The 18,448-nt window shown below is 39.6% G+C and overlaps 1 protein-coding gene across 1 annotated transcript in view; it reads left to right on the top strand.

Annotated features, from left to right (window-relative positions):
• The window catches only part of lrriq1 (leucine-rich repeats and IQ motif containing 1), a 45,017-nt gene that overhangs the window by 11,951 nt on the left and 14,618 nt on the right, over positions 1-18,448 (top strand). Inside the window, exons 13-22 of the mRNA XM_084734203.1 lie at positions 267-360; positions 5,655-5,834; positions 10,118-10,465; positions 10,992-11,175; positions 13,883-14,008; positions 14,876-14,965; positions 15,910-16,043; positions 16,608-16,679; positions 16,797-16,876; positions 17,649-17,750. Of these exons, the coding sequence (XP_084590329.1) occupies positions 267-360; positions 5,655-5,834; positions 10,118-10,465; positions 10,992-11,175; positions 13,883-14,008; positions 14,876-14,965; positions 15,910-16,043; positions 16,608-16,679; positions 16,797-16,876; positions 17,649-17,750 (1,410 nt within the window). The remainder of the gene's footprint in view (positions 1-266; positions 361-5,654; positions 5,835-10,117; positions 10,466-10,991; positions 11,176-13,882; positions 14,009-14,875; positions 14,966-15,909; positions 16,044-16,607; positions 16,680-16,796; positions 16,877-17,648; positions 17,751-18,448) is intronic.

The following is an 18,448-nucleotide window of genomic DNA, read 5'->3' as shown; positions in this document are numbered from 1 at the left end:
ACCTTTAGGCATAAACACCCATGATTCCATCTATTTTCTATGATGCTGCTGCATTCATTTTGGCTCAATGCTGGCTGTTCAAGTACACTATATGACTCCATGGAAATAAGATGCATACAGTAAGTTCACTAGTCTCTGGAACACGTCTGTTTATTTCGTGCAGTTGCTATAGCTGTGCATACCTAGATGAGACACTGGTGAAAGTGAGTTATAGACTGAAAAACAGACACTGACAGGGCAAAGTTGTTTTTCCACTTCTCCCTCAGAACTCCAGAATGTGTGTGAGAGTCTGGACGGATGTCAATTCCTGCGAGAAGTCCACCTCACAGGGAATCCTCTTCAGCAGGAGAGTGGCTGGAGGTAAGGCAAGGAAAGGATGGAGGAGGGTCTAAATATATTGTTTGCATCTGCTTGTAGGACGAATTAGGCAATGCTATTGTATTAAGCTGATTTGAAGTACTTTCTAATTTTTTGGATGGTTGTTCACCCTCTCCTCTGCAGTACCTGCTACACAGTTTCAAATCAAGATAGCGTAATTAGAAATTTCCGTTGTTCTTTCTGGAAATTCTTTGGACAAAAGTGTCAGTTTCAGCTTCCTTTTGCTCTGAAATATCACTCGCCAAGGTGGACGTTCAAAGGAACATACCAGTGAAAAGCCAGTATTTCTATATCACAAATTCAGTCTGTTGGCTCAGGTAGTCTAAACATTCCAGCAGAACATAGGCCTTCCTGTCCACTTCCCGGGATTAGCACTGTGATCCGCGTCCGCTATTAGATTACCGCAACGTGCCACTGACACCTGTGTGTACGTACGTTGCGCTAAGTGCTCATAATTCCCAAAATATTGATACAACAGAGAAATCAATTATCTTTTCAGTGTCAATTTGCTCATTCAGTTATCGTGCATAAATACTTGACTGATGTGAGGACAGTTGCAGTGAGTTTATATGACAAATATGCAATGACTGCTTAAATTCGTCATGCTTCTATTGGCCAGTAAATGAGCAATGATGTCAGCTGTTACAGGTTTGCAAAGTTGTTTGGCTCCTCAGAGCTACTCACACCCACTTAGTAACAGAAAATATCCAAAATGTGAAAAAATATAGCCGTAAATGTTTCGGTTTTAGACAATTGTTTTAGAGGTTGTTTTAACAGACTACATTTACATGATTTCATCTGTTTATTTTTTGACTTTAAACTTGCACCATTAGATCAGCGTTATAACTGATAAGAGCTGAATGTCACTTGCGGACATAAAAGATTCTTGCTTTATGTACTACTGGCCATTTGGTATCTTTTTTTCTACTGAATTTTTATTGAAAGACAGATTCATATTATATGGCGTGTAGTAAAATAAATATTTTTCCTTGCATTTTACTTTTCACCAACAAAAAACCCCTCCCCAACTTCCACCCATCTCCTGCCTGCCATGATAATGGCAGGCAGGAGATAGGTATAATGCTAGGTATAATGCTTCATACGAGAAATAAAGCACAGCAGAAAGTGGGAATGATGATGATGATTGGGAATAAGGGTTGAGGAGATAACAATAAGAACAATTGATTAGGAGAAAATAAAAATAAAGAGAGAAAATAACAGAATAAGGAATAAGAATGAACATAGCATTTCTATTTTTAAATTGTAGATGTTCTTGTTTAGTGGGTTATTCTCTGTCTAAAAAAAAGCCTTAACTGAAACATTACCTTAATGTCGACAGTTTGAAGACAGCATTTCTAATTTCTATGTAGATGTTCTTGTTTAGTGGTTTATTCTGTGTCCCAAAAACCTCTAAAACCCCACTCGTGAACATTTTAACTGTCTTAAGCCTTAACTGAAACATTACCTTAATATTTCATTGAACTTTACTTAACCTCCAATGCCAACAGTAGAATTAACCTCCTGTATTTCCACACTCATGCCCTGGCCCTTTCATCCCCAGCCAGTGATAACACAGGCTAAATTAAAGCACCAAAAGCAAAGCGCTAAGAATTACACTCCCTGTAGGCAGGCCCTGATCCAGGGGACGTGGAAGAAGAAAACACTGGGCCTGATTAATCAGGGCCACTTTAAGAGCATGTGTTTTGGAGGAAGTCTTCACTAAATGAAATACGGGCTTGTGCTCATACGGGCAGGAGAAGGAGGATGAAGGAATGTGAGCACAGAACAGTGTTTCCCTCAGAGAGGAGGATGAAATTTATATCAATTTAGGAAAGGTTCAGGTTCAAGTCCAAGTATAGTCAAAGTATATGTAGCTGTAAGGAGAGGAAGAGATTCATAGCATCTAAATTGTGAAGCTCCTACCTTCTCTTCTGAAAATTATGAGTTTCATTTATTTGGTTAAATTCAAGCAGTCTTGACAACTACACATTTTACTTCAGCAGAAAAAAAGCGATTATGAAAAGCTATAATGTTGAATGTAGTGCAGAGGTTATCACAGTACAGAGAAAGTTGACTTTCAGAAACCAGTAAAACTCACTTGCCCCAGTTCCTTAATGAGAATCATCCATTGTAAACATCTACAACTGATGGCATCTAATTATTTTGTACGAAGGTCTACTCCGCGTTCTCCCAAGTGTGTCTAAGTGGCGTCCACTCCTGAATTGAATTACGCTCCCCACCTCAATGAGCTCATGTAACGATCAAAAGGTCGTATTTGGGTTTGGAGCTTCATTTGAAGACAGCCAGCCAGACAACATGCCCGAAGGGTTGGAATCTAATCCCGGTCTGTGTCGTAGAGACCAAGTGGGCCACATCAAAAGTGTATCCCTCTCTGACAGTGCACAGATCCTGTCCTCTGCGGTCATATCTTTGTCTCAGGGTGGCAGGAGGGTTTGGGATACAGTATAAGTCACTTATATGGGTTTTAATCCTCTGCAAGGGTCTGAAGAACACGGTTCACAATCCATACCTGAATCAGAATAAACCACATGAAACACCAAGATTACTCCACTATTTTTTTTTTGGATTGTTTGTAAAAAAAAATTCTTTGCATCATTTTTATTAGGTGAGCCTATTGAACTTTGATACTTTGATGGCAGGGATTCAATTTCATCAGCTTCAGCAAGCCATTAGGTATGTAGCATCCTTGTACCAAGACCTAATAACACTTGCGACTGGCTTTCTAATGTTACATGTTATGGAGGCATTCAGGAAAAACACTACGTTACGCCCTGAGAAGGGGATCATTGTTTTGTTTTTTTAACCACCAGATCTTTGAACAGCTTCTTCCTTTGAAAATGAGTAATCATACTGTCATGTGTAATGACACCCACACATTTCCAGAACACATTTCCTTATAAACTAGACCGATATTACATATATTGTTGAGTTTGTGCTTAAATTATCCCATATGTTTTCACCTAGTTTAAACAGAGAAATCCATAATTTTATTCAAGTTAACGGCACGTTTCATTTTACAACTAGTTGCTATAACTTCTGGGGAAACACGAGAAATCCTAGATGATGCTTTATGTCAGAGAGTGAGTAAGGAAATTGGCAAACGTGACCAAATGTGACATAAATTAATCTTTAATACATTACTTCTTCCTTGACCATGATTCAAGTCAGATAGATTTTCATCGCCAGTGGTGGTTGTACATAGAAGACAACAACTCCCACAAGCCCACGCTACTTCAAGACAGTATCAAAATTTGTTTTTTCTTATTGTTTTGATTGAGAGACCCAAACAGACAGAAAATACATACTGTATAGTTTCAATGTGTAATGCATTTAAATAATCTATGTGATCTACCCTTAAAAATCTAGAAATGGCTTGGTAAAACATCTTGAGATACACATATAAGGAGATTCAGTATGAAATTAGAAATGCTTAGATATTCACAAAACACACATTATGAGTTGGTGAAACGAAAGGTTCACCCTCTACACATGTTTTATTCTCTGCTGGTGACGTGTTAGACCAGATTTAAGAGCATGTGGTGCTCTGGGAATCAATTGCGAAAACCCACTCGTTCAAAATGTTTTAAAAATCGCCTTCGTAGCCTGAAGGCTTGTATTTTTTTTTTTTTTTTTACAGATTTTATTGTTGCTGTTCCCAAGTGTCCTGTAGAGTTTCCAGCTCCACATTTTCCCACTGAACACAGACCACATTTGGCCTCCGCTGGTGGACGCTCTGGGTCTGTTTCTCTGGCGGATAGTTGAGATTCCTCTGCCTGTACATCCTTAGCCTCAGGCAGCGGTTACCTCTCCCCCAGACTCACAGACCATTCAGGGCTCCCCTCCAGTCTGAGGGCTGATACTACCTAACATATGCTGTTTGGTGGCCTAATTTTCATCCAAAGTAGCTGCATAACTACACTTTTAGAAAACAATATAAAGTTAACAATTAAGTTAACTGTATCAAAATATATTCAGATTATAAAGCTAAGTGCATCATTAACATTGGGATGAAAAACTGAAAATTCATCAAATCACTGTAAATAGATTAGTGTAGTTAGTCCTGAGGATAAAATGCACAGTGTACATAATAGAATGTACAGACAGCAGCTTCAGTGGGACCCAAAACTGTCTTCTCAAACTTGAAACCTTACAACTTATTCTTTGTGCATCATTCTGATTGTTTCTCCACTGCATCTGATATTTCAGCCTTTTTATTGAGTTCTCATTCAGGCCCTCAAAGGCCTTCATGGTCTTTGAATATACTGAACAAACTGTCCATTATTCACTGCAGTGGTGAGGAGCACAATCAAAAGCTGAACCTATATGTAGAACAATAGCCGCATCATTATAGTTATTTAAAAAGATTGAAATGTGAACGTCAGCTGAAAAGTTCTTCGTAGATGATAAATTTAAATATATTAGGGAGTTTATGCCTTTTTTCACCAAAGATTTCAAATAAATGCAGTGGTGTTATTCATTTCTGCTGCCAATATGATAGCTGATATCAATATCTTATTTTCAGATTTAACACGACATAGAAAACACACATAATTACACTCTCAAATGACTCAGAAGAAGGGGGTAGGAGTCAAATTAAAATTGAAAAGAAAGAAAAGAAAAAGAAATCAATGTGTAAATAAATGCAACATAAAACAACAAGAGGCAAGTAAAAAATCCTAGCCTATTCTGTTGACTAATGGTGTACCAATTCTGGAAACATTTTTACATAAAGTCTGATATATTCCTTGGAAAGGTTTCCATATAGGTCAAATAGGGCTGCCAGATCTCCAGAAAGGCATTGCGTTCATTTCTTAGAGTATACATGATCTTTTCAAGTGGAATGCAGGTATTCATTTCCACATCTAGAAATCTTCCATGTCCTCACCATGCACTTTTTGGAAATGCACATAGCTATTTCAAAAAACTTTTTATTTATTTATTTTTGTTTCTTAAATGCACATACATGGCTGTAAGATTCTCCAGTGAGCATATTTGTGGATGGGAAGCTGAATCCTGTAGGTTTTGTCTTAATGTCACTGAAGTCGTTTCGGAAGCTATTCGTACCTGACCAGGTGCGATGCAAAAATGAGCCCTCCTCCATACTATATCTACAATACCAAAATATCATTTTGGCTGGAAATTGTCTTTACCATTTAACAAGACTACTTGTACTAAAAGACTTTGTATTAATAGAAAATTAAGAATGTTAAATGTGGCTTTAATGACCATTGATATCCAATTTTGTCTTTGTTCAGATCCACTCTACAGAAAGCCGTGCCTGGCCTGAGGGCCATTGTTGAGCAGAAGACAGACTCTTCTCTAACACACCCTGCTGTTCAACAGGTCAGCTTGGCCTCAGGCAGCTTCCTAATGTTCTGTCAGGCACAGCTTCAGCAGACTTGTGATTTACAGCAGCAGCACAGCAGGGAGCTCAGGTAAGAGACAAATGACTGACTGCTTGTGCAAATATACTGTCAGTGTGCTGTGTGTCTAGTGTGGATGAAGTAGGTCTAACCAATGGTCAGAGCAAGTGGTTGGACCACGAAATGTTCTGTTAATCCTTTCTAGAGCTGGCATGAACCCATCATGGAAAGAAAATCTGTGATAGAAGGTGCTTATTCATTTAGATAATAAGTTTCTTTAATTTTCTTTCTCAAATCAGCTATATGTAGTGCTGATTTTCCACTTGGTTAGCTAACACCCTGACATCATCTGTGTTGGTAAACCTAAGTGTCTTGAGGACTGATTTCTGAAGAAGCTTGGAAGCTGCTCCTAGGGAGGAGGGATGGGATTTCCCACCTCTGAAATTTAGTTTATTAAAACATGCAGGCATAACAAAATAGAATTAAGTGACAAAGCAGAGTGAAATTGAACAGGATATGTCAATATAAATGACTTCAACCCTATTCACAAGAGGTCATATTACATGTTTTATCTCGTGCTGATCAGCCTGTCAGACAGACAGACATGAAGCGGTCAGGAATGTTAGCTATCCTCTTGTTATGTCTGATACATAGGGCGTACTGAGCCTAAAGACAACGTCCATCTATTTTCACAAGTCCTTCGATGTCACTTGCCTCAGCACACATTGACACTGCTGTGCAAGACGGACCACCAACACTTAAAACGGTGGTCAACTTTCTGCTTATCTTCATGACCCTTCCAAATTACACAGCACAAAAGATGAAACGTGGCTGCGGCCACCCGCACGGGTCACACCGAGGACTCCTATGGCTTGGGGGGTAGCGTGGCGCTCTCTTTGCTTCACCCCTCACTGTGTGCCCTCTACCCCCCTGGCCTCTGGACAATGAGCCATTCTAGGGGCTTTGCAAGGACCAACACAGCCATTTAACCCCTGGCCTGACCTTGTGTCTGACTGGGGTTTTCGAGGAGGTGAGAAGAGTGCCACACGTCAGTCCACTGCTGACTGTAAGGTGGGAAACCATGGGGTTTATTGGGGGTATGATTTCACAACTCTTTTCTGCAGGGTGCAGAGTGGAGGCGGAATCCTCTGTTCCTTTCAAAATGCCTCGTTTTTATACTTAGAATTGACTGTTTATGACTAACTGAGCAACTAAAATCTATTTCTCTTGCTACAAACACAGAAATTCAACAAGGTTTATATTTCTTTGTCCTTTAGTGGTCATGTATAATAGTTAAATTTAAACAAACTCAGGGATAGTCTAAAAACAATGCTTGTGTGCTCATATGTGCATTCAAAGAGTCACTGGTCATTGAATTTGTTTCTCCTGTCAAAGTGATCTCTTCCTAACATGAGTACAATGTAAGAGGTGGGGATCACAGTGTTTGTTCTGTGTTAAGATGTAGTTCAAATGAAGTTCAGCTGAAACTAATGTGTAACTTCAGCAGAGTTAGACTAATCAAGTGAGTATGTGCCAAAGAACAATCCTTTTTAGGAAAACATTCCCTGATTGTGATACTATCCAGCCCCTCAGCAGAAACACTTGATAATGAATTTCACACTAAAAAGACCACAACTATAGAAGATACTCACTTGATTAGTCCAACTCGGCCTGTAGAGGCTTCACATTAGCATAGGGTGAACTGACTGTGGACTTGGTTCCCAATCACTTACATCAGAGTCTTGTTAAGAAAGGATGTGAGTTGCCAAGTTTTGGAGAAATTGACCATAGAGATGTCTGCCTTTTCTTAATTATAATGGAACTTAATGGCACATGATTTGTGATGCTTAAAGCACCAAAAACTACATTTGAAAAACTCAACAGCAATGTCTCTGAAGAAATCACAACCTGGTTACTCAAGATAATTCACAGGCCTTGTTGTGAGCAGTTTCATGTTGGAGCTATTTTCTGACTACCAAACTACACCTGCTGCTGTGTGCTAGCTAGCTCAGTGGTGCTAATGTTATAGCTCAGCTGAGGAGGACACTAATAATGTTAACATCACATGCTGTCACAAGCACATCCATGAGCAGATGCACGTACATGAAACTGCTCACAACAAGTTCTGTGGATTATCTTGAATAACTGGGTGAAGAGACATTGCTGTTAAGTTTTCAAACCGATTTCTTGGCGCTTTTAGCACCACAAGTCGAGTGTCATCTTGTTCCATTGTATTGGAGAGAAGGGAGACATCTTTACAGCTGATTTCTCCAAAACTGCAGCTCAACCAAAACAATCTAGATGTTTTGTATAGATAGCACTAGGGGTGAGAGGAAAAATATGTACTTTTGGTTTGAGATGTTTTTGGAGTTTCAGCATACAGTACTTTAGTCCAGACTTTGTCTTGATTTTAGCTGGTCTTCAGTTTCTTACAGCTCTCCACCAGGTATTTCCACTATGAGTTTGTCTTGAAATATAAATGAAAAGAGATGTAACTAATGTAGTGATGTGCCTTACTATGTGCCTTGTAGTTATTATTTTCATGTGAAAAACATTTTATTTCGCAGCTTTAACAGTTGTTTCTCCTCCCTTCAATCAGCGGTATACATGTTGATGGTGACCCTGGAGTGAACCAGCAGGTACGGGGGGCGGGGGTCAGTGGGGTCACAATCCTCTCGGACCTCCTGACTCCTCTCTCTCTTGTCCCACTGAGAACGAAGAGCTAGGTCTTTGTAGAGAAGAAGCTGTACTACTTAAGGCTACTTGCCCTCCAGACTGGCTGGGCACTGAAGTGTCTCTGCCCCCTCAGGGTGGAAGACGGGGAGAGGGGCAGGGGGAGCAGAGTCAGGCATTGGTAACAGATTCATTAAGTTTCCATTGAGGTGGGCTTTGTAGTCAGTTTATCCCCTCAATGAAAGAGACATTATATGGTATTAGGGCACAGAGAGCACAGACACACACTCACACACACCAGCACTCATTCACCTCACCTCAGATGAACTGGTGGTCGAATAAGAATTAAATGGCAGCTAAATCTAATATTCCATTCATTTACCGTTAGATTTTTTTTGGAGTTGAAGAAGAATGGATTGAATTTCTCAAGAAATTAAGGACGCTGGATTAAACTTGTTTCATAGTATTTCACAGCAGTATTCTGAAAACTAATTTGCTCTGAACCATATGTGAATAATAGACCTTTGAGTATTTTGTCAGAACTGGAACTGCTTCAGTTTTATTCACTTGAATGATTAAATTTAACCACGGATGTTTTTTTTAAATAAATATTGCTCAATTTACTCAGTCTCCCATAAGCAAAAATCGTGATACATGGAAATATAACAAGATGTTTTTATTACTTTTCATTATGTAGGTGTCTAATGTGATTAAATAGAATCAAAGAGAAACAGAAACCATTTCATACAGGTTTTAACTAGTCTGTTTTTTGAATATTGTATACCTTTTTCACAGCAGCCCTACAGATATGAATTAGCAGGGTAAACACATATCAGTGACACTAACTGATGTGAGATTTAGGGAGAGTTATTGGTAGAGTTTGGCAGTGATGTAATATATTATTCAAAGGTATGTTTTTAGTAGTGTATAATCACCTGAAAATAAGAATTGTTATGTTTTTGTTACCTTAGAACAGGGGTCAGGAACCTTTACTATCAAAAGAGCCAAGAGAGCTTAAAAGGAAAAAAATCTGTCTGGAGCTGCAACTATTAAATTCTCTATTTTTCTCTGAGACATTTCTTTTTTGTATTTGACAAACATAGCTAGCTGAGGAAGACTCAAGTCTCCTCTAGATGCCACTCAGTCCTACCCACTGGTCCTTTAAGGTCCTGTTCCATTTAGTGTAGTAGAGCCTCTAGTAGAGTGAGTCATCATGCACAAAAGCAGCACCCTGACTCGTGTTTGACATGAATGTAACAGAACCTTAATTCGTGTCATTGATAACACCTGTGTTCATGTCAGAATGGCTGCTGTGAAAAAGGACGTCCCAGTGAATTTGCCAGTGTCACAACAATAAAGAAATCAATTCACAATATAATTAAAGCTAACATCAAATCCTCACACTGAGCAGAAACTTTAAAACTGGGAAACTGCTTCTCCTGATTTATATCTACTGTTATGCAGCACTGGCAGTATCATCAAGTTAAGGGCAGTCACTATACTTATATATATTTACTTGGTGCTGCCATGTATTTGTCAGCTTTCTTGAATAAAAAAGAGAGTGCGTCCCCGTGATTCCCATCGAGTAGGTTTGTTTTTTATTCAGCTAGGATAGTATGTAACTGTAATTTTCTTCAATGTGCATGTGAGTGGGCTGTGTTTTTGTTTTTGTGTGTGCACAGTAATGCCTCATCTACCCTGGATGCCATACAGACCTCCTGCCAACACCTCACTGAGGCTCTGCAGCTGGCTGAGGACCAGAGATTTGCCCATGAATATGGTGACACCACTGTGGCTGACAAACACAGGCCTGCACCTGAGGAAACACTTGACCTGTATAATACCATTGCCGAGAAGCATGCTGGGTGCCCAGGAATGGAGTCCGCTGGAAAAGTTCCATCAGTTATTCCAAACAAGGACAATATCAGATGCAGCTCCTGGACTTTTGATGAGAAGTCAGCTGCAGAGAGTCTGCATGCCAGTCCTGAGGTGGCACCTCAGTCCAACCATCAAAACCTGGACATCCAAAAGTAATTCACCAAATGTTTTGAGTCAGTAGTGTCCACTTGTGTGCATCCATTCCATCCAACACTACACTAACTGACGACAAAGCAGAAAGATCAGCTGATGTAGTGTTTGTAACGAGGGTCTCCAAATTCTTTCATTGTACACAAGTGGACACTGCTGGCTTAAAAAATACACTTTTTTTTATATAATTCTTTTTATAGCAGCTCAGCATTTTATTAGTTTCTGTTGCAGAGCATTTGTCATCATTGGAGCCCCCTCAATATGATTTACAGATGAAGATGTTGAACATCTTATTCATTTTAACACGCAGCTTCATCATTAACAATGCGCTATCTTTGGGAGGACGATAGATCTTTCATGTGAAGGGTGGCTCTGGACAGGATGAAACTCTCCAGAGTCCTGCTCTCCAGATGTCTGCTCAGAAATAAATTCATGTTTTGAAAGACGAAGGTGCTATGACATCATGTATATCTCTCACTGTGTGTGTGTGTGTGTGTTTTTTCTGTGTGTGTGTCCTTTCTGGAGCAGCACGGCAGCAGTGGTGATTCAGCAGCTGTGGAGAAAATACACAGAGAAATGTGGGAACATCAGCAGCCCTTGCACAGCTGAGAAGGGAGGAGAAAGAGGAGGAGATGGAAGAGAGCCAGAGTCAAGACCTTCCTATATTAACGGGAGCGTTGTTGGCAAAGATTATGCAGCAACTGTCATCCAGGTAAAACTGTTGGAATTTCGTGAGACAGTATGACCTTTTTGTTTTTACTTTACAGGAGGTTAAGTCCAATGAATAGAGGCTATAATTAAGCACAACAATTTTCAAACTATGTGTGTTTCCTTTTGTTATATAGAGAGCATACCACTGTAGCTCACATTGATTTTTTTTTTGTCATTTGCCTATTTGGCAACACCATCCACCAAACTATTTTTTCTTTAGATTCTATTTTGAAAGGACACTGTTTTCTTGTCTTTAGAGCAGGAAATTAACAACTCCCTTGTGTATATCAAGGCACTTATGTCAGAAAACAACCATCCACTCAGAGCAGCATATGTAAATTACGTGCTCAAAACAATATATCAACAGAGCATGAGAAGCCAGAGACTGTCTTCTAGTTTCTGTACTGTATATGTGAACACACTGTTAGTTTGATTTGTTTTAGAGATGAACATTTAGACCATTTTCCCTCTCTCACACTGCAGTAACAGCTTCTGCCAGATGTGAGCTTGTAGTGCACTCGAGACATTGGTCTGATTGGATAGATGTGTGACTGTAAAAATTGGAATATCTGTCCTGAGTTTAAAGTGGACAACTTTTTTTGCTTTAACTTATCATTATGAAGTAAATGTTGATTGCACAGTGTAATGGCTATAAAATAATGACACCATCACCTTGCTTTCACTATGCAAATTGATCTGCTGCCAGGCATGATCTTTTCAGGAAAATGATATATCCATTTTAGACTGAATTAATGAACAAATTCATGCTTTTTCTGATGTTTTCTTCTAACATTACTGCCTTCTCCATCCCAATACCAATCCTTGCTGTAGTTACTTGTGTGAAGCAAAATGCTAATGATGCTCAAAATGTTATTACCATGCAGTCAGTGGTGGAAAGAGTACTGAAAATCTGTACTTAAATAGAGGTACTGTTAAGTAAAGTAAAAGTACAAAGTTTTCTTCTGCAAAATATTAGTTACTTTTTAACTGTTGATGTTTAATGAATTATCAATAACAGGCATTCAAGCAGAAGGGGATTCCGTTTCTCCAAATAGTCAGTCTAAATGACTCCAAACACTGTTCTGTTTTGACCATATGTCATGGTTTTCATTATCCTGTTTACAATCAGATAGCCTTACTGGCTACAAAATGCAGATGGAGTGTTGTAACTATATATATAATTCATATTATACTCAGTTCTCAATTCTGATTTTAAAAGTAACTACTTAGATTACATATTGTAATGCATACTTAGGAGTAAAATTTCAGACTTGGAACAAATATTCATAAAAGTACCTAAAAAGACTTGATTGAGTAGTTGTTAGTTACTTCCATCTCTGTATGCAGTGCACATCATTACAATAGCTTTAAATGTACCTTTTCAGTAAATGTGATTCTTTCTACTCTCTTATTTCCAAAGTGCTGTGGATCATTTCTCCATGGAGCTAGACTCTGAGGAAATGGGAAGTGATCCAATTTTGTGTACAGGTGTTGTCTTTGTGACAGCAGTGCAATCAATATACCATTTGGAAACTCTAGGGGGAGAGTTGGAAAACCAATTACTCATTGAGTTAATCCATCCATTAGATCACTATGCCCATGACTGCATCTGTTTACAAATGCATCAGAACTGCATGTAAGAAGTATTTTCAATATCAATCAATTATTTAATTATATTTTAATTTTACTTTGGTTTAGGTTACTTTAGGTTTAATCATTGAGTCTATAGTATTAGAAAATAGGAAAAAAAAATCCATTACAGTTACCCTTAGTTTCAAGTGATATCTTCAGATTACTTATTTTGTTCAATTTACAATGATGTAAAAGTGAGGAAAGGAAATCCTCACATTTAAGAGGCTGGAATCATGCAAATGTTTAGCATTTTTGCTTCATAAATGACTTCAGTAAGTAATCAACTATCAAATTTGTTGAGGAATAATTTTCTGTCATTCAACTCATCAACAATTGTTTCAACACCAGTCTGCATAAAAGCTGTCAATCTGTCAATGTGCCTGCTAGTTTTGAGACTCTCAGTGTTTAGCAGCCTGGTTAAGCATACACAAGAGACTGTTAACCTTACTGCTACAACTACAATTTTCCAGTGTTGTGGCTGAAGGCTGAAGTCACTTTCAGAGAGTGGATGTCTAAAAATGTCCATTTGGACCCTTGACCATCGATCTTCAGGCCTCATACGTGCTATGGAGGCTTATTTGGCTAATCCTTTGCATATAGGTGTAAGCTGCTGCTCTGAAAAACATGCTACTCAACACTTCTCCCAAATCCCTTCTCAACACAGAAAGTGTTTGATGAGTCCTTTAGGGCTCTCTAAGGTACTGTAGGAGGTGGGGGTCTTGGAGAGTAGAGTGTGTGCGTGTTTTTGGGGGTGGGCGGTGGGGGGTTACAGAGTGATTAATCAGATTCCGAAGAAGTGCGGTAGTAAGAGTTCTAGGATTCCTGCTCGGCTCAACTTGAACCGAGGTGTGCCCCCCCCAGCCCACTGGGAATTGGAGGATTTAGAGGCACACTGGAGCTCCATTTGTCTCAGAACAGCCCGGAGTCACACAGAGTTCAGACACCAGAACACTCAGCAATTAAAAGAGGGGTTAACATGTTTTATCTCCCTAATGGGATAACACACAATATTTACGTTTGCCTTGTGATTCATGTAGGCTTTTCTATTGTACCATTTCTTCTTCGGGTACCTCCAGGCATTTTGGAGAGGCTTTACTCTGAGGAGGAGGCTTGCATCTGCTCTGGCTGCTGTCACATGCCCCGACACCGGAGAGGACGACACCTTTGAGGAGGTGGACGTGGATGAATTTGTCTTTGATGAGGTATGCACACAAGTTCAAGTGTTCTTCACTTTCATGGTTCAGTCACTCCCCACCCCCATGACCTCTCAGACACACAAACCTGCACGAAGGACAATGCAAAAATGCATAAATACATGCATATGCTTTTCCCAACATTTTCTCCATATGCCCACAATCCAGCGCACATGCAAATCTGGAAAGATACATGCATGGACAGAGAAACATGCACAAAAATGTTTATACATAAATATGCAGTAGGGCTGTACAATCAATCAGAATATTAATGGAAACATACACAAAAACAGAGAAACATACAAAAAAATACAATAATGTGCACACAATGACCTGTTCGGACATTAATACACACACAATGTTATATACTAGTGATGTCACAATTTCAATATTAAATCAAAAAGTGATTTAAATGAGCTGTCAGTTTCAATAATTGATATCAAAGGTAAAATCAACAGTTCTTCTAGTATTTTTTTTCTGTTTACCTTGGCTTACTTGTGTTGGACAACGTCTCTGAAGAAAAAAAAACAACACTTCAAGGATGACTTTTTGACGACTTTCCCCGATGACTAGAATTTAAAAACGTAAATGACAGCTTTCAGGACATATAGCCAGTGATCTATTAAGACTCGATGGCATACCCGTTAAAAAAAACCAAACAGATGTTTAAATCAAAAATTCAAATTGTGACCTTAAATTCAAAGTGAAATCGCACCATGGATTTGGAGACTTGTGCCACTTCTGTTGTTTACACTACACAATATAATATTGTATCCTGTATTATATGATATATAAGATAGTTCTTTGTTCTTCCTCACCTGTTGCTATCCAGAAATACATCCTGTATATATAAAAAATCTTTTTATTTTCAAAAAGGCAGCACTGGAGAAAAACTGGACATTGCCACTTTCCGAGGACCCACCTTGCAGACGTTATCCTGTGTCAGAGCAGCCATTGTCTCTGGAGGTAAAGCGACTGTCCTGAGACTTTCTGTAAAGTTTTAAGGCTTTTGATGGCTTTTTGCCAAAAGTGTGCTATGGACCTTTCATCCTTTTTTGAACATTCAGAAATATTTTAAAACCTGGTGGGGTGGTTTTATAGTGAAAGTGGTTGTTGAATTTTGGGAATTACCAACCCATGTGTGATGTCACTGGAAGAGTTATTTTCTTGCCCTGTCCCATTCTCATCTTGGTTAGCTCCCCCACTAGGATTTGTCTCACTCTTGCTGATTGATCTTTAAATTTATTCTCTTGAAAAACAAGATTATTTCCTGGAGGGCTGAAGGGTGCTCTGCACCAGCAGATGTCATTTTTCACGCTGGCGGACTGTCGTGGTGTTTTTTTTCCTTCATTTACCTCTCGTTGGATCTTTTCCTTGGAGCGTGCTCAGTGCTGTACATCATGGTAGCCGGTTTAGGCCAGCTGATGTGGTGCAGCTGCCGTCGTGGCTGGCCTCAATGTGTTGACACTGAGGTACACATCAAAGGCGGGGATGAACAATTTAGCGCTTCCACAAAGAGAAAATGGGATCTTGAGAGTAATTAAGCTGTTAGTTTGATGTAAATATGAGCATTCCTTAAGTGTGAAAACTTGCTCTGATTAACTCTCTTAGCCAAAATGAAAACATGCACTTGAGTTAAATTCGACTAGACATTGTTGTATACATTATATTTCATTTTCCCAGGGTATACTGATGACTGTATGTTGTCTAGACAGAGCTTAAACTCTGTTTTTCCAGTAAGAGCACTAGCATCACAACCTTCTGAACACACCTTAAAATGAGGATTCAGTTTTACTGCTGCTTTTACTCAAGCAGAGTTAAGTAAAGTTTCTTCAGAAAAATGGCTGTTTAGTATATTTTTCTATAAATAGCAAAGCTCATCAAAATGTGTGTGTATGTATATATTTCAGCCTCCTGGGCCCTTTCCTGAACTCTCCCAGTACATACTCCCACCACCACTTGTACAGAGGTCAAAGCAGGCCTGGGTGGCCGGAGAACAGGCGGACTCTGCTGGGCAGAGAGTTTCCTCAATCAGCTCCAACAGGTAGGACAACCCATTTCATTTACTTGTACAGAGTAAAGCTGTCACAGCTCAGGAAATTCAAGTTTGGTTCCAAATGCAGATGCAACAGGCAGTAGGATGACTTCATTGGTTTATTTGATGAGAATAGTTTACAGGGTGGTACAGGTAGACAGACAGGAAGGTAGGTGGGTAAATAAACAACAGGTAGAAAAGTAACAGGCAGGTTTAGATCCAAGTTTGGGTGACAGAAGCTCGAAACTAAAAATACAATGCAAGACAGTAACACAGCACCTAGGACAAACTGATAGCCACAGTGATATGATAGGGAAAAGAGGGAGTCTGAGGGCACCATAAGTAAAAGGCCATGAGTATGGCTATAAACACTTTTACGCTAATGAATAAAAGTATCCTAACTGGGATCTCTGATGTTCTCACTTTTAACATTTTCTGCCTGGATCATTCACATTCACATTGTCACATTCATATACACAAAACCCAAAGAAAATCACATGAAATGACATTATATTCAAGATCAAGTTTTATGCATCTTACGTTTTGGGGAGAGTAATCTATTTATGATTTCAGAAGCAAATCTCCTGCCTCCACCTCAGTGGTCAGTGGCCTCTCCGAAAGATCAGAAAAGATTATGGAAGAATGGTAAATCATTATGTTATCCTACACTGAGTCTCCATGATGAGGCTCTGATTGTTCTTATCCTAATCACTGTGTTTTATGTTGTGGGATTTGTGTGACACCTTTTGTTCTTGTCTTTAGGGGATTCACTAACAGCCACACAGCTCTTCTAATGCTCAAGAGAGCCCAGAATATGAAGCCACAGCAGAAGAAACAAAGGGGTAGGTTCATGTAGAACTGCACAGATAAATGTTTATATTTGCCTTTTTTCTGCTGTGTTTGCTCATTCTGAGACATTATTGTTAGCAAAATGCAGAAATATGAAGATTATAAAGGCAGATATGGTCAGAGGCTCTCATGATTTCCTTCTTGAATATCCCCCACAGCATACAAGGAACTGTGATGACATAAATCCATTTTCTAAAAGGGAAAAAATCTACACTAATTTTTGCCTCTTTTTATTCTTGTCTTTGTTTCTACAACCGTGCTTCAACAGCAGCGAACCTTTCCACCTCGTGTACGTTAACGAGCCATAACAGACAGCAGAAGCCAGGGCCTGTCGCCTCTTGTTGGGCCTTATTTGAGGGCCTGTAAAGGAAATAACGATTGCCAAGAAACCTCTTGACAAGTCATCCCGTGATGATTTTCATTACGACTCATTGTAGTGGTCGAGTGCGGCTGCGGGGAAAGGTGACCTCACCTCTGCTCCGCTCCAAGAAACAGTAGTCCTGCCATGGTTATCATGCCACGGTCATGTAGAAGGAGGCTGCTCTTTGATCAGAATTGCAAATGCATGATTTCAATAGCAGGGCTCTTGTCATCTTGCTCCACCAACACACAGGTCTATGTCTGCACTAACTCCTAATGGCATCTGCCTCAGTGAAACCAGAATGCTGTTCTAATATTTTCCGAATGTTAAGTTCTGGTTTTCTGCTTCTGGTTTTAGGCCTGCTTTGTCCTTCTTTGACCCGCTCTCTCCCTTACTCTTTGTAGATCCCTCCACTCATCTTGCCTTGTTCAGAAACTGTAGTTACCAGCTGGGCCCAGTGGAGGCGTGCAACAGGCAAGCACAACAGACCAGAACTAATAGAAAAGGTAGGACATGAGGCATGTTACATATTGTGTAACCCTGTAGAAAACTCTCTATACTCTCTGCTTTTTTCCTGAAAAGCCCTTCTTTGTCTGAGATGAACACCTGAGCTTGTAGACTGAAGAGTTCAGATCAATTCAACCTTTATTCGGTTCCCATGAAACTGCTAGTGGAGTGCTTATTGCGCATGTTTTTCCTGTAAAACAGGCAGTTAAGGTGGGACTTGTTGTGGACATTGGTTGGTGTTTACAGTTCAAGAGCGCTGTGTGTTACACCCCCTGTCATGCAGCTAAAGCTTTCCATGGATATACAAAAGAGAGCAGTCCTACTAGCTGACTGGCACTGGACTGAAAGCTCCCACTGAAAATGGCTGTACGGGGACAGAACCAGCGTCCGAGGCCAACAGAGGCCAGTTTGACAACGGAATAGGCTACAGTACAGAGAACGAGAAATGACCTTGGTACTGTTTTCCTTATTACTCTCGACTCTGTTCATTAGAAGGTGTCTGAGCCCAGTTCTGTTTCCCGCTTACAGAAGCTAACAGCTAACAGTAAGGATCAGTGACTTTAGCACCAAGATAAAGCCTGTCAGTCAAGAAAGCTCTGCAAGTAAATCACTGAGAGTTGAAACTAAGCAGCAAGAGGAGAAAATATTTTCTCCATGAAATATGTCCCGGTTTCAACCAAAACAGTGAATAAAGTAA

The sequence above is a fragment of the Lutjanus erythropterus genome, chromosome 13 (assembly GCF_056507025.1).
Source record: "Lutjanus erythropterus isolate fLutEry1 chromosome 13, fLutEry1.hap2, whole genome shotgun sequence".
Lineage (NCBI taxonomy): Eukaryota > Metazoa > Chordata > Actinopteri > Lutjaniformes > Lutjanidae > Lutjanus > Lutjanus erythropterus.
This window is presented reverse-complemented; position numbering and strand designations above follow the sequence as displayed.